Here is a 13,442-nt window from a genome sequence, read left to right as displayed (position 1 = left end):
CCTCCACCACATGGAAAATCGCTGCTGGATCCCAGTTGCATCTCCCAAGTTTATTTACATGGTGAGATGAGTGTGAAACAGTCAGACAGCTTTGACAATGGCACGTGCCAGACATCTGCTTAACAGCACCTGCCAACAAGCTGAAAACTGCCCGTCTGGAAGGGGCCTGTGCTTGCTGATGATTCACTTAGGCTCTGAATATCCCTGGCCTTAATGTACGTTAGACTTCAGTGATCCTGAGCTCTGAGTTGTAGGAGGAAGGTTTTCCCAATGCGCCATGGACGAAAGAAACCCAATTCTGTGTCCGTCCCTAGCTGACAGCACAGAGATGTGCTCAGCTTTGCTAAGCTGCGCTTGGCAAGGAGAAACCTGGCACTTAAACCTGGGCACCCCAGCTGCCTGGCGAGTGAGTGGCCAAGAGTCACAGTCAGGTTCCTACAGAGTGTGGTTAAAAGCCTTCTTACCAAATGAAAGCCAAAGCAGCAAAGAAGGGTGCAGAGATGGGGAGGAAAGGATGTCTGTCACTCCTCGTACCCTTGTCTGTTCCTCTCGTGGGTTGCGGTTGACTGCAGAGGTTTAAGTCTGGGGCACTGAGGGATTGTCTCATTTCAGAAACACTGTGACAGGCAGAAGGCAAACCTGAGGATCCGCTTCAAGCCGTCGCTCTTCCAGCACGTGGGAACCCACTCCTCCTTGGCTGGGAAGATACAGAAGCTGAAGGTGGGTACCAGCCGCCTGTCCAAACTGCAGATGTGGCTTTTGTGCCAGGCCTGGCCTGCAGGCACCGAGGAACTGGCTGCTTTTGGGGTGGGGAAGTCAGTGACAGCAACTGGTGGCAGCTGGATTTCTGTGCAGTGATTATGTTTTATTCTGAGTTACAGTGAGCTCGTGTAGCTCCTGCTTCGGAGAATGGCAGTGATGTGTGCCAAGAGTCACTGCAAGCTTCCAAGTCCTGGCTACCCATCCCGAGCACCAAACTGTGGTTCATGCAATTGATTTCAAAGCATCTGCTGGCAAACCCTGGAGACACAGGACTCCTGGGTTGGGTTGACTTCCTTCCTACCCCAGTCCTTGTTCCTGGGGCTTGCTGATAGGTGAACTAGAGCTCTCTGTGTAAGAGCTTAAATTGTGTGTGTGTATTTAAACATGAACACAGCTATATGTGCAGGACCCATAGACACACACAGACACCAGGTGTGTCTATGTGCTCAATTCTCTGTCTGCCTGATCCCCAGGTAAATGGATGGTGTAATCCAGTTTGTATCAGTGCCCATCAGGCTGTGTAATCCAATCATTATATGCTGTTGTCAGCCTCACAGCCCCCTTCTCCTCAGGTGTAAGGGCCGTTTGCAGTCCTCCTGGGGCAGGGATGCTTGGACGATGAAGGGCTCTTTGGTGCTGGATTAGAGTGCAGAGCAGTGATGCTTCTCTGTGCTGCCTCTACTGACATGGTGTCCTCCTGGGATCCAGTCACTCATTGCCTTGGCTGTTGCCTTTCCCAGATCACTTCCATCTCTCATCATTCTGTGCTGTGCAAATAGCTTTTAATTTGCAGCGCTTTGTTGCTGGAGCCCGTGTTCCTCATGGGTGAGAGCAGCTCATGACCCTTTTCTGCCTCTTCGCTTTGTGCCCACCAAGGACAAGGACTTTGGCAAGCAGGCCCTGCGCAAAGAGCACGTGAACCCTCCCGCGGAGGTGAGCACCAGCCTGAAAACCTACCAGCACTTCACCTTGGAGAAGGCTTACCTGCGGGAGGACTTCTTCTGGGCCTTCACTCCCACTGCCGGAGACTTCATCAGATTCAGATTCTTCAAACCACTCCGCATCGAAAGGCCAGTGCTTGGGGGAGGTCAATGGGGCTGGGCAAGGGACAGCCTGGGGCATGCAGGGACACTTCCCTTTTGGCTCATGTTGAATGTTTTGCCTGTCTCCTGCTCGGCTGCCCAGGAGGAGGAAGTGGTGCTTTTCCAGGGGGATAATAACTTGACCCTTTTTTTGTGGGGCCATATTTGCTGGAGCCCTTTGCTTTCCTGCTCTTGTGAGCAGTCCATGCTGTATCCAACCTGGTGCAGAAGGTCTCCTTCCAAACCACGTGCTCGTGGGTTTTTTGGGAAGGGCCCTGTTAGGGTGAGCTGTCTGAACATTCAGCTGGGGGGAAGCCTTCGTGTCACCCCTCGCTCAGTGTGGGTTTCCATGGCTTTGGTCTCTGTCACAGGTTCTTCTTCCGCAGCGGGAACATCGAGCACCCAGAAGACAAACTCCTCAATACGACTGTGGAGGTTCTGCCGTTTGACGTAAGTGTTTTATTGAGGATGGAGCTGGGGGTGGAGTGGGAAGCACAAGAGGATTGAGAGAAGGGAACTGCTTGACGCCGTCAGGAAAATCTTTACAAGGCTCGAGTGCCTTTGAGAGGTGCTGCCGGGGGGTCACGCCTGGTGTGGTACCACCTCGGGAGCAGCGATACTGTCCTGAGCCATCACTGTGGGAGCCATCCCTGCCTACACAGGGAATGTTGGATGGGTGGGAGGGCTGCAGGGGAGGGAATGGAGCCAGAGAGGTGCAATGGAAGCAGCAGCATGAGGGCATCAAATGTCCTCTTGTTTTGGAGAACGAAGCTTGAGGTGTCAGGCAATGGGACAAGGTGCTGGCGAGGGCAGCTCTGGGGTTGCTGCTGTTGCTTGGAGCTTCTGAGTGGCTCTTCCTATGGCCTTGCACAACGTTCCTCTCCTTCCCACAGAGCCTGCAGTCGGATAAGGAAGCCTTGCAGGAGGGAAGAGGTGCAGTGTTCAAATACCGCAGGACACTGGATGGCTACATCCAGATAGGTACAGCAGGGTGCGGGGTGGTCAGCTGCCCACTGGGTTTGATAACACAGCCCATAGCCTCACCCTCCAGGGAATCAAGACCCTCAGTGCTGTTCACTTGGCAAAGAGTTATTTCTGCTTGTCAGGAGCCAGGTTGGAAGAGGATTTAATTGTCTTTTCCTCTCCTCCACTGCTCTCCCTCTCCTCTTGGAGTAGGTGTCCTCTTCAGGTAGTTTGCAGCCCTATGTTTCTGCCTGTCTCTGCTCAGAGCTGGGACCAAATTACTCAGATTATCCATTTGCCTGATCTGCTGTTAAAAACCTTCACCCCAGGCAAGTTCACACCCTTCCTCCACAGCCTGTGTCAATGCTCACAACACTTGAAGCTTGGACTTTGTCTCCTGCTACCTGAGTTTGTTTTAGTGCTTGCCATACCCTTGGACAAGAATAAGTCATTGCAGCCTACGGGGAAATGCTGGTGCGTGGTAAAGCTAAGACTTGTCCTTGCTAAGGCTTCTTATTTTAAATAGACAAAGTTCCTGGCACGTGTGGCTTTCTGCCACTTTACATTCCTCTGCAGTGCTATTTGGCTTCTTCCAGTTACATTTAAAACAAGAAGAGTAAAATTGCAACCAAAAAATGGGACATTATTATCTCCATGGCATAGATACTGAACCAACATTTGTCTCTTACAGGACCATGCTGTTCCACTCTGCCCCATGCCTGTAAGCAGTGATGTGTAGCCAAATACTCCCCATTTTGCTTTGTTTAGCAGATTTTTTGTCCCTTAAAGCATAGCATTTTGCACTGTATTGACGTCCACACTGATGGTTTTCAGCCCATCTTGTGGTGGGGAGCTGCTATAGTTGTTTGTGGTCCCCTTGGATGGGGCTGGATGCGAGGAGTCTGTCCCTGTGTCATCCCTGTGCTCTCCCCACCAGGCTCCTTCTCCAAGGGGGTTGCAGAGGGCGAGGTGGACCCATCCTTCGGGCCGCTGGAGGCCATCAGGCTGTCCATCCAGACCGACTCCCCCGTGTGGATCATCTTGAGCGAGGTAAGCGGGGCTCCATCCCCAGCGGGATGCCCCGGGGCTCCTGCCCCGCTCCCTCTGATCCCGGCCCTCCGCTCTCTGCTTGCAGATTTTCATCAAGAAGGCAGAGTGACCCTGCCTGCGGAAGGGTGGATGGACACACGTGGATCCCGTCCTGCTCTCTCCCCTCCCGCTCCCTCCTCCCGGGGCGCCTCGCCCGGGTGCAAGGGCAGCGCAGCTGGCCTCAGCCATCCGGCATCGCCATCCTCGGCCTGAGCTGCAGGGCCAGGACATCGCCTGCTCCAGAAGAGGAGCAGAACCAGGCAAACCCCGGTATCCGGAGCAGAGAGCGATGCCCCTCGTGGGTGCAGCTGCTGAGCTCAGGCCACACGGACACAGGGGTTTGGGGTCGGGGTGAGTGCTGGTAAGCATGGGAACAAAAAGCACCTTCAGCCCAGGACAGGGCCACCTCTGGCTGTACTTGGGGCGCTTGGGTACCTTGAGTCCCGCTGGCTGACCCCATGGGTGCGCTGGGATGGAGACGGGCAGGGACCAAGGTCTGCCTTGAACAGTCCTGGCCACAGCTGAGGATTAAGTGAGGGTGAAGACTTGACCCTCCTTCAGCAGAGGAGGAACGAATCCGAAGGGGTTGGAGCTACGAGTATGGCAGGGAAAACAAAAAGAACTATGAAATACGCCACACTGTGCCTGCCAGCATTGAACACAGCCCCTTCACTCACAGTGAAGTCTCCAGTGTCTTCATGCCTTGAGATTGAGTGCAGAAACGATGGTTTTTAAAAGGATTGTTTCAGTTATTGATTGGTGTGATTGGTTCTTTTTTTTTTGGGGGGGGGGGGAATAAAGCAGAGGTAGCCCAGTTCAAAACTAGTAGGGATTAGTGTAAATCCCGCTGTCTCTTCAGCTATACACTGGAATGCATTATACTACTTTCATGTGCTGTATTTTTTATTATTGGATACATTTGATTTTTCAAGTACATCTCTATATAAATATATAAAATAATGTGCACTGTAATAAAAGCTAAGTTTAAAGCTTTGGTGCGGCAGTGAGAGTCACTTGTGGCAGCGAGGCACCTGCTCTGGCTCTGTCCTCCAGGGGCCTGGTAGGTATCCCTGGGGACCAGGGACCAGATGTAGCCCCTAAACTTTAAATAAAGCTATTCCTCAGCACTCATCAATAGCTGATACTCCCAAAGCACTGCTCAGTCCCCAGCCGCCTTTGGAAATCACAGGTGATTTCTACTGAGAAAAGGGACTTATTTTTCTGCATATCCGTGGTGTGATCCTTCACCATCCATCAGTACAGCAGTAAGGAGGAGTGACAACAGTGAGTGAGGTTACAGGTTAACCCATGCTCTGTGGGGCACAGCCAAAGGTATTGGAGGTTAGACAGCACAGTGCTACAAAACCCAGCAGTGAAGCTCATCATCAGGAGCAGAAGCTGGACATCCTTTGCTTTCTAGATGGGCTATTCTCTCTGAAGAGTGGAGCTCCACACGCAGAGCAGTGCCAGCATCCACCTCCCTTCAAAGGTAAGAACCGAGGGGGGGTTTGGGAGAGCCATGGCCCCTCTCACCAGGCACCGAGGTGCTGGAGGGGCCGCACCAGCACTGCCATCCATGGGGAGCAGCAGGGGAGCAGGAAGTGTGCCAGGAGCCTGGGCACCGCCAGCCCCAGCAGCAGCCCCAGCACCCGGGCACTGGCATACAATGAGTCCAACCTGCACAGGGAGAAACACCGTCAGACACCACCAACAGACCCAGGGCATGAAGCATACTGCACCCTCCCGAGCCAGGGAGGAGGCCACAAGCACATAGGGACAGGAGAGGAGGAGAAAGGTGTAAAACCTGCCTTTGGTCCCACCTGTGGTAAGGAAACCTGCCCCAGGGCTGCATCCCACACCCAGCTCCCTCGGTGGGTTTGGGGCTGCCACAGCCCCAGCTGGGTACTCACCGTCCCTGCGCAGCCGCAGCGTATCCCTGGAAGTACCTGAGGTGGGTGTAGAGGCAGAGCAGCCCGCACGCCGCAGCCACAGCTGTGGGGAGATGGGACCGAGTCCCGATGGGGCAGAGCATCCCCAGCGGGATTTCTCAGTTGCTACCCAGCAGGTTTATGCACATTGGGGTTGGGCCCCGTTGGTCTGTCTGGGCAAAGGGGACTGCATTACCCAAGTAACGATGTCATGGGTGCAGAGGGGACACACCTGAGTCACAATGGGATTTTAACTGGGCTTTTTGCTTTGTGCATGTTGTGATTCATCCCCATCACCTTGATGGAAGAAGAGTCCAGCAACCCAGAGGAGCCAGGTGAAGATTGGGAAGTACTCTGAGCAATTCACCCTGGTGAGAACCAGAGATGAGAGTTAAATGCACATCCTCATATATAACACATGCACAGGTAGAGCTTCCTTAGCAGTATTCAGGGAGCTCATGCTGTAAGAGGGAACCTTCTGCCAGATCAAACTCAGCAGAATGCAACCTGTAGCCAAGTCCTTCCTTTCCTTTTCCTTTCCTCCCTTTTCCTTCCTCCCCGTATCACTCCTCAAATGTTTCCCACACACTGGCAAGGACACACAGCTGTTTTGTTCAGGATTTAGTGCCATGCTTGAGCTACCCTTCAATCCAGCTCCAGCCAGTTCCTTCCAATTGCTTATGAAACACAATGACTGAGATGAAAGATGGAATCTGGTGCTTGCTGGAAGCTGATCTGTGAACACTTCTAGTCTAGCTCCAGCATTGCTCTCTCCATCAGAACAGAGCAGAACGAATTGGCCTCAGCACTGATGTTCACAGGACAAGGGCTTAAAAAAAGGACAAAACCTAAAACATCCTGGTGGCTGATTCTGCCAGCAAGGCCCTTTGCTGTAGTTTAACAGCAACAACCTACAAGCAAATATTAGGGTATTAATTTGGAGGCAACATTAAGCTTAATGATTATAATTCATTAATGCACCTCCTTCATGCAACCACTAATTTGTAACGCGGCTGCCTCTCGCAGTGCCAGAAGGAGGATTGTCATGGATGAACAGAAACACTGCAGCCAGAGCAAAGTGAATCACCCTCAGACAAAGCATTTAAAAACCCTAATTCACAATACCTAGTATCAGTGGTAGCAAGTGAAAAGGTGATTTGAGGGTGACTCCAGTCTTTCCCGGTAGCGACACTTGACTCAAGTCATATCTAGATTCACCACAGGGAAGTCAAAGTCGTACTGAGCTCTGAAGACCAGCTCAAATTCAGGGTGACCTGTTGTCCTGGGAGGGGAGATCCTGTACTGCCATCGGGCATGGATCACCTGCAGTGCGAAATAGGCTGTAAAAGGAAAGAACACAGAAGGGCAACAGTCCAGCAGCGCTGTATTTAGCCAAGCTTTACCTAGCCTGGGATCAAACAAGTGGTTACAAGAAAACAGCTGGCACTGCCTAGGTTCGTAGCCCATGCTGTCGCACACAACCTGGAACAAATGTGCCAATAAAAGTACTTGAAACTACTGATGTTTCAAGTATTGAGGTGCACTACTACATTGCTGCCTCTGAAAATGAGAGTTTTCATACAGGAGACAAACACCTTATAAAACCAGTCGCTTTGGTGGCTGTGGCAGCACGCCATGAGTGAGTCATTCGAATTAGCAAGGTCCTAATGCAGCAGCACTTCCAGAGCACTGAACAAGGAGCCAGGCTGCAAGGAATGCCTTGTGGACTGTCTCATTCTAACAAAGATAAAAGCAGAACAGCAGGATAGAGAAGAGACAGTAGGGACAGATGCTGCAAGATTAAAGACAAGACAGATACAACTATTGAATGCTCTCAGGGTCTTGTCCCAGTCACTGCTCAAGAAATGGACTGAGCTAAAGTTACTGCATCAATGCATAGCTCTGGCTTGTGGCATATACCTGGCTGTGCTGGGCAGTGATTTTTATCCTGCTTGGTACCAACTGCACCATCTCTTACACTTAGGGCTAACAATAGAAATATATGTATATAATAATATAAAACAACCCCCCAAGAGGAGCAAGAGCCTTTAGGGGATGGCTAGCTGTCCTCAAAACCTGCTGTAGGGGTGAAGCACTAAGGATGAAGAACCACCCTCAAATCAGCTTCTCAGAACGAGGAGCTGAAAAACCCACACTGCATGAGCCTTCTCAGTGTGGACTTCCCGGGAACAGAGTTCAACCTCCTCTGCAGAGCCTTCCAGAGCAGTTTTCTGTGATTCATGTCTGTAGGTTAAATGCCTCTATAGGCTCACACGGGCTGAGCACTCCCGGCACTTTGCTCCTCAGCCAGACCTTCATTCTCTGGTTGGTTATGTCCACAAACTTGGCAAATCATATTGGAGCTGCTAGCTGCCACATCTGAATGAACCTGGCAAACAAGCTCTTTGTTTGTGACATTGCATAAGCTTTATTTCCTTTGAAGCCATAAGAAAGAGGAAAAAAACCCACCTAAACTTTAGTCCTGCTCTGCTATAGCGTTCAATACAGGGCAGGGGCACGCACCCCAGGGCACTAAGCTCAGAGCTTTGCTAAATTGAGCATAACTAAATTAGAAAAGAGGAAGGTTACTTGAGAGAAGGTAGAAACTGTGAGCTCCCAGAAAACACAATGAAAACTAAAAATCAACCAACACTGCACTAAACTCAGCCATCAAACCAGGCGGCCTGCATCAGGATGAGATGGAAGAGGATCTGTACATACAGCACATGTCATGTTTCACTGCTCTGCCCTCTCGGAATGAAGCTCGGATCTGTACTCACGTACTGAGCATCATTTCAAAATACGCAAGAAAAGGCACGGCACAGCCCTGACTCAAGGTGACATTGGCACACATAGTTCATACTACCGAGAGGGAAAGGAAACACAGTATTTTGTAACTGCTTCTTCACTTCCCATGCAGAGATTATTAAAATCAGGCTACTTTATCCAATTTAACATAGATAAGAGGGTGCCGGTGCTTGCGATTTATCTAACACCATGGTTTGCATGGCATGGAAGTTAAATGCCTAAGGCTGCAACCTGTAAAAAAACACCTGAAGCTCTCATAAAACAAATGTATTTGAGACAAAACTGCTATCCAGGGATTTGTTACTGAGGGCTTCCCAGTGGAAAGGGCTTAGCAGCATTTCCATAACTCAATTTCAGTTTCTCTTCCTGTCTTCCCTTTGCACACTAAACACTCCCTCCATCCCGCTTAGTAACAAGCAAAATTCATATGACAAAAGTATCTTCCATTTCCAGTCGCAGATATTTCTCTGTAAATTGTTTGAGGGGAAATTACAGATAACTCAGAAATCTTGAGCTCTATTCTTCAAGGAGCCTGTGTTTTAAATAATGCTTATATTAAGAGATGGATCATCTGATGGCTAAAAATACCTCAGGCTGCTCAGATTCACATCCGTTTGTAAGCAGAGGTGTGATAGCTCTACAGTGAATTAATTCAGTAATTAAAAACCCCACAAACCAACCTTGCCTTGTTGAAATGGGAAGATTTTAGTAAAATGGGGGCTCTGTCGCCACCCCAAGCAGAAGGAATGTCCCCTTCCATGACCCTCCTGAAGCCCAGGGTGGAGAGGCCGTCACTCAAAGGACCTACAATTAAACACAAGAGGTAGACAAAGCTTGGCTATTGCTTCTAAGAGGTCTAAACCAGACCCATCAATGGAAGTAACAAGAAGTTACAGTTTCTCTGAAGACATCTGTCTGATTCAGAACAGAAGGGGGCTTGCATTATATTCCAAATTACTGTGTGCTGTCAAACCACCCTGTCATCTGCTTTGTGCAGCTGAGCTCTACAAACACATCATAGCATTGGTCACAGAGAAGTACGTACGCTTTTCTATAGACATACAATATATGTTTGCACACTGATCTCTTCATCAGCATGTTTATTAACCTGCCTTTGTTTTAGCACCTCCACCCACTCTTAAGCTACAAATTACCTGCTAAAATTCAATCACAGAAAATACTTTGAATACATTCTACTGTTGAAATTATTTTACATTTAAAAGTAAAACTTAAATCTCATTTCCTTCTAGGATGCTATCTTCCATATGAAGACAGGCTGAGAAAGTTGGGGCTGTTCAGCCTGGAGAAGAGAAGGCTGCGTGGAGACCTCAGAGCAGCCTTCCAGTATCTGAAGGGGGCCTATAGGGATGCTGGGGAGGGACTCTTCATTAGGGACTGGAGTGACAGGACAAGGGGTAACGGGTTAAAACTTAAACAGGGGAAGTTTAGATTGGATATAAGGAGGAAATTCTTTCCTGTGAGGGTGGTGAGGCACTGGAATGGGTTGCCCAGGGAGGTTGTGAATGCTCCATCCCCGGCGGTGTTCAAGGCCAGGTTGGACAGAGCCTTGGGTGAGATGGTTTAGTGTGAGGTGTCCCTGCCCGTGGCAGGGGGGTTGGAACTGGACGATCTTAAGGTCCTTTCTAACCCTAACTATTCTATGCTGCCTTTGAGGTTTGTGGATGATTTCAGTCCCTATTGAGTAACAGGCATCCACAGACACAAAACTTCTGCCATGAACAGCCAAACATTTGCATCTTTAAACCAACTTTTACTCCACAGAGACTCCAAGCAAAACACAGGAACCAAGTTCCACAAAGCTTAAGAGAATTAGCTTAATAGTACCTAGCATTATAGAAAGGACATTTACTTTGCTACAGGACTCCCAAAACTGTGATGGTTGCCAGCAAGTCCATCTGATGCCTCATGTTGCTGATGGTGGCCCAAACCCTAGGCAGATGTGATGGGTCCGGCTGCTCCCCAGCCCTCCCTGCAGGACAGCACTGGGCCCATGGTGTTCCTCTGCAGCAACACGTGTTTCCACCTCCACAGCTTAACTCTCTCCACATCACAGTTTCCCAAGGCAGACAGTCACCAGGAAATGGTGATTTCAGACCAGTGCCTTTTGCTGAACCACAGAACAGCAGAAGTTCTGCATGCACAAAAGGAGAAATCCTTCCAGTTATATTTACAGACTTTGTACTGTGATTGAGTTCTACAGTGCTGGCAATGGAAAGATAACTGAGTATTTTTCAGCCCTTTTGCTGCTAGTTTTCATCAGCTCTAAAGCATCTACATTGTGGGTGAGGTTGTAAAAACTATTAACAAGCATTTACAAATTAATGGCTTGACCTGCTCTTTTTCCAAGTAATGGAGTTGATCACGTGGAAGGGTTTTCTAGACTCCAACTGAAGCAGCTTAATTCTGTTACTGGATTCTGACTATTTAAAAGAGCATTCACGTTTTATCCTATTAATGATGTAAGTGTACCAACTAAAAGTATGGTTCTTTCCTAGCACTCAGTCACCTACTGTAGTGTTCTGATGTTGCTACAATTCTGCCATGCAAACCTTTTCCTGGCTAACATACAAATTAAAACTTCTCAGCTCCAAATGGAAGGCAGGGGAGGATGTCGAAACACGTGGACTCTCAGAAACACTGCCTGACATTAGAGCTGTAAAATGCAAAACTTGAAAACCAGCAATATTTGAGCCATGAGTAACTTTTCTCCCCACTCCACAAAAGCAAAATACACATCAGTTCCAAAAGTTACCCTGTGTTTTGGAGCAACTTTATATGTGTAAAGCTATTCTGACTTTGAAGTTTTTAAAGCCAAAAAGGAGAAGAAAGGCATCAGTCATTAACAACTAACATTTCCCTTAGTTTTGGTGAAGAGAGGGCACGGGACATGGTTGAGCCATTGCCTTTCTCTGTGTACAGTCCCACCCAAAACCTCAGTACAGAATTCGTGCACAATACCGACCAGCAGTGACCAAGCCTCCAGTTTCTCCTGTGGGATGCAGCAAGTTTGTTCTCCTGGTTTGGCTCTTCATCACCTCAACGATCATGTTGAAAACCTAACTCAAACAGACAACTGTGCACTTTCTGTAAGAAAAGCCATGCATATAAATAGCAAAACTGCTCCCTTTCTCTGCAAAACACTCGTATGATGGGACTTTAGATCCTCCACGCTGCTAACAGACACACACTGAAATAGAAATAAAGCAATTTACCTTAACAGAATCTATTGGTGACCAAAGATTTCATCTGGGGATGAAAGTCAGAGAGGAAATGCCACCGGCAATCTACTTGTGCTCACACCATTTCAGCAAACAACCCAGGCTTTAGAAAGCATTTCCATTGCAGATTTACATTTGCCTCAGGAAAAGCACTAACGTCAAGCACTATATAAATAAATAAATCTGCTGCTGAGCTGAGACTCCTTAACGTCTTTGGAAAAACATATACAAAACTCCAACGGGACAGTTTCACTCAACATTAAATACAAGGCAGCAGCTTTAAGGGGACAATAAAACAAAAGCTATAAAGTACATAAACTTCACAGTTGCCCACAAACTAGAAGCAGCTCGTCCTGGTATTGCAAATTATTATTACATTTAGTTCTTTATAAGCTCCTGAAGTTACAGGTCCCCTCCTGCCCCCAAACACCGCTCAGAACTTGCAGAGTAGGAATATCCTCAAAACAGGGTGCACTTTGTGAGGAAATCTGAAGGCTGCTTTACACAGAGTAGCTGTATAAAACACCAGCTCCAATGCTTGGAGAATGATTCTTCGCTGTTTGAAGCTGATTAAACTTCTTATACCATAGGGGAATGCTTGAAATCATGGTAACATGTAGAAGAAATACAGCCTTTGCAAGAAAAGCATGTGTCATGCTTTGCAAATTCTCCTTTATCACTACTGCTAAATCTGTGGTTGGAGAGATTGGAGATATCAGTTTAGAACTTATGACTAGATATCATCTGTTAAAAGGCGCACTTGACAAACAGGAAACACTACATACAAGGAGCTGAATTCTTGGGTCTGCTGCAGGTGCTATGATTCATGACAAGAACTGCTTTGAAATGCTCAGTTTGGTGTAATTTGTCAAGTAATAACTTGTTAACAAGAACGTATTAACATCCAAGCACACACCACCAAAGCCAGGCTCCTCTGTGCGCTGATGGGATCACACCTCCTTGCTTTACTTCTCACCAACATACAGGTAAAGTATCCATCTGAAGAGGACCAACAATCCAGCAGCATCTGAAAGACCTATTTGCCATTATTTTCCACAGCCTCTTCAACCCACCAGCTCTATGCAGCGGCTTGGGGACCTTACCAGCTTTTAAGTCAGTATTTTGTTTCCTGTTCATAAACATTTAACATGCTTGCAGTAAACGTTCCTCATTTATCAGTTTGGTGGGGTTTTCTGGGTGTACATCAAACACGCATAATCCTTGTCTCTTTACCAGTCTCAAGGAAATCAGGTTGATCCGCTAAAGCTTGTTACTGCTGAGGGAATCTGAGCATATTTTTGGAACTCTACAATTCTGCATTGTGAGGTCCCAGTGGTCATCAACATCTTTATCACCAGCAACCCCCTCTGCAGTCCCATCTCCCAGCTTAAGGCCTGAGGCTGCACTAAAAACCCAACAGTCCAGAAGCAGCGGGTGTAGCATCAAGCCTTGCTTTCAAACTGAAGTTTTCCAAGGCCTCATCCAGCTGTGGCCTGTTTAGATGGACTTTCTGACACGTAAGAATTGATAAGACACAGCAGAACAGGCTTAACAGGCTTACCAGAACTGTG

The 13,442-nt window shown here is 48.3% G+C and overlaps 2 protein-coding genes across 6 annotated transcripts in view; one reads left to right on the top strand and one right to left on the bottom strand.

Annotated features, from left to right (window-relative positions):
• Positions 1–4,885, top strand: part of MGAT4B (alpha-1,3-mannosyl-glycoprotein 4-beta-N-acetylglucosaminyltransferase B) — a 51,156-nt gene extending 46,271 nt beyond the window's left edge. Inside the window, exons 10-15 of the mRNA XM_062609880.1 lie at positions 613–720; positions 1,639–1,832; positions 2,216–2,294; positions 2,738–2,825; positions 3,745–3,857; positions 3,943–4,885. Of these exons, the coding sequence (XP_062465864.1) occupies positions 613–720; positions 1,639–1,832; positions 2,216–2,294; positions 2,738–2,825; positions 3,745–3,857; positions 3,943–3,966 (606 nt within the window). The 3' untranslated portion in view covers positions 3,967–4,885. The remainder of the gene's footprint in view (positions 1–612; positions 721–1,638; positions 1,833–2,215; positions 2,295–2,737; positions 2,826–3,744; positions 3,858–3,942) is intronic.
• A 152-nt stretch (positions 4,886–5,037) lies between these two features.
• Positions 5,038–13,419, bottom strand: LTC4S (leukotriene C4 synthase). 5 transcript variants are annotated; one of them, XM_062609881.1, is made up of 4 exons: positions 7,065–8,092; positions 6,122–6,192; positions 5,807–5,888; positions 5,038–5,573 (listed from the first exon to the last, which is right to left on the bottom strand). In XM_062609881.1, exons 1-4 carry the CDS (start codon positions 7,289–7,291, stop codon positions 5,426–5,428), a joined length of 528 nt encoding a protein of 175 aa, XP_062465865.1. In that variant the 5' UTR covers positions 7,292–8,092; the 3' UTR covers positions 5,038–5,425. The 5 variants fall into 5 exon arrangements, 1 of the variants encoding a protein (XP_062465865.1); XR_009963067.1 differs by adding exons at positions 9,313–9,436; positions 10,503–13,419 and having other exon boundaries at positions 5,441–6,192; positions 7,065–7,164; XR_009963069.1 differs by adding an exon at positions 10,503–13,419 and having other exon boundaries at positions 5,516–5,573; positions 5,807–6,192; positions 7,065–7,164.
• Positions 13,420–13,442: the final 23 nt, after the last annotated feature.

The sequence above is a fragment of the Pezoporus occidentalis genome, unplaced genomic scaffold, assembly GCF_034315485.1.
Source record: "Pezoporus occidentalis ecotype Australia unplaced genomic scaffold, CSIRO_AGI_Poc_V1 ctg142, whole genome shotgun sequence".
NCBI lineage: Eukaryota > Metazoa > Chordata > Aves > Psittaciformes > Psittacidae > Pezoporus > Pezoporus occidentalis.
This window is presented reverse-complemented; position numbering and strand designations above follow the sequence as displayed.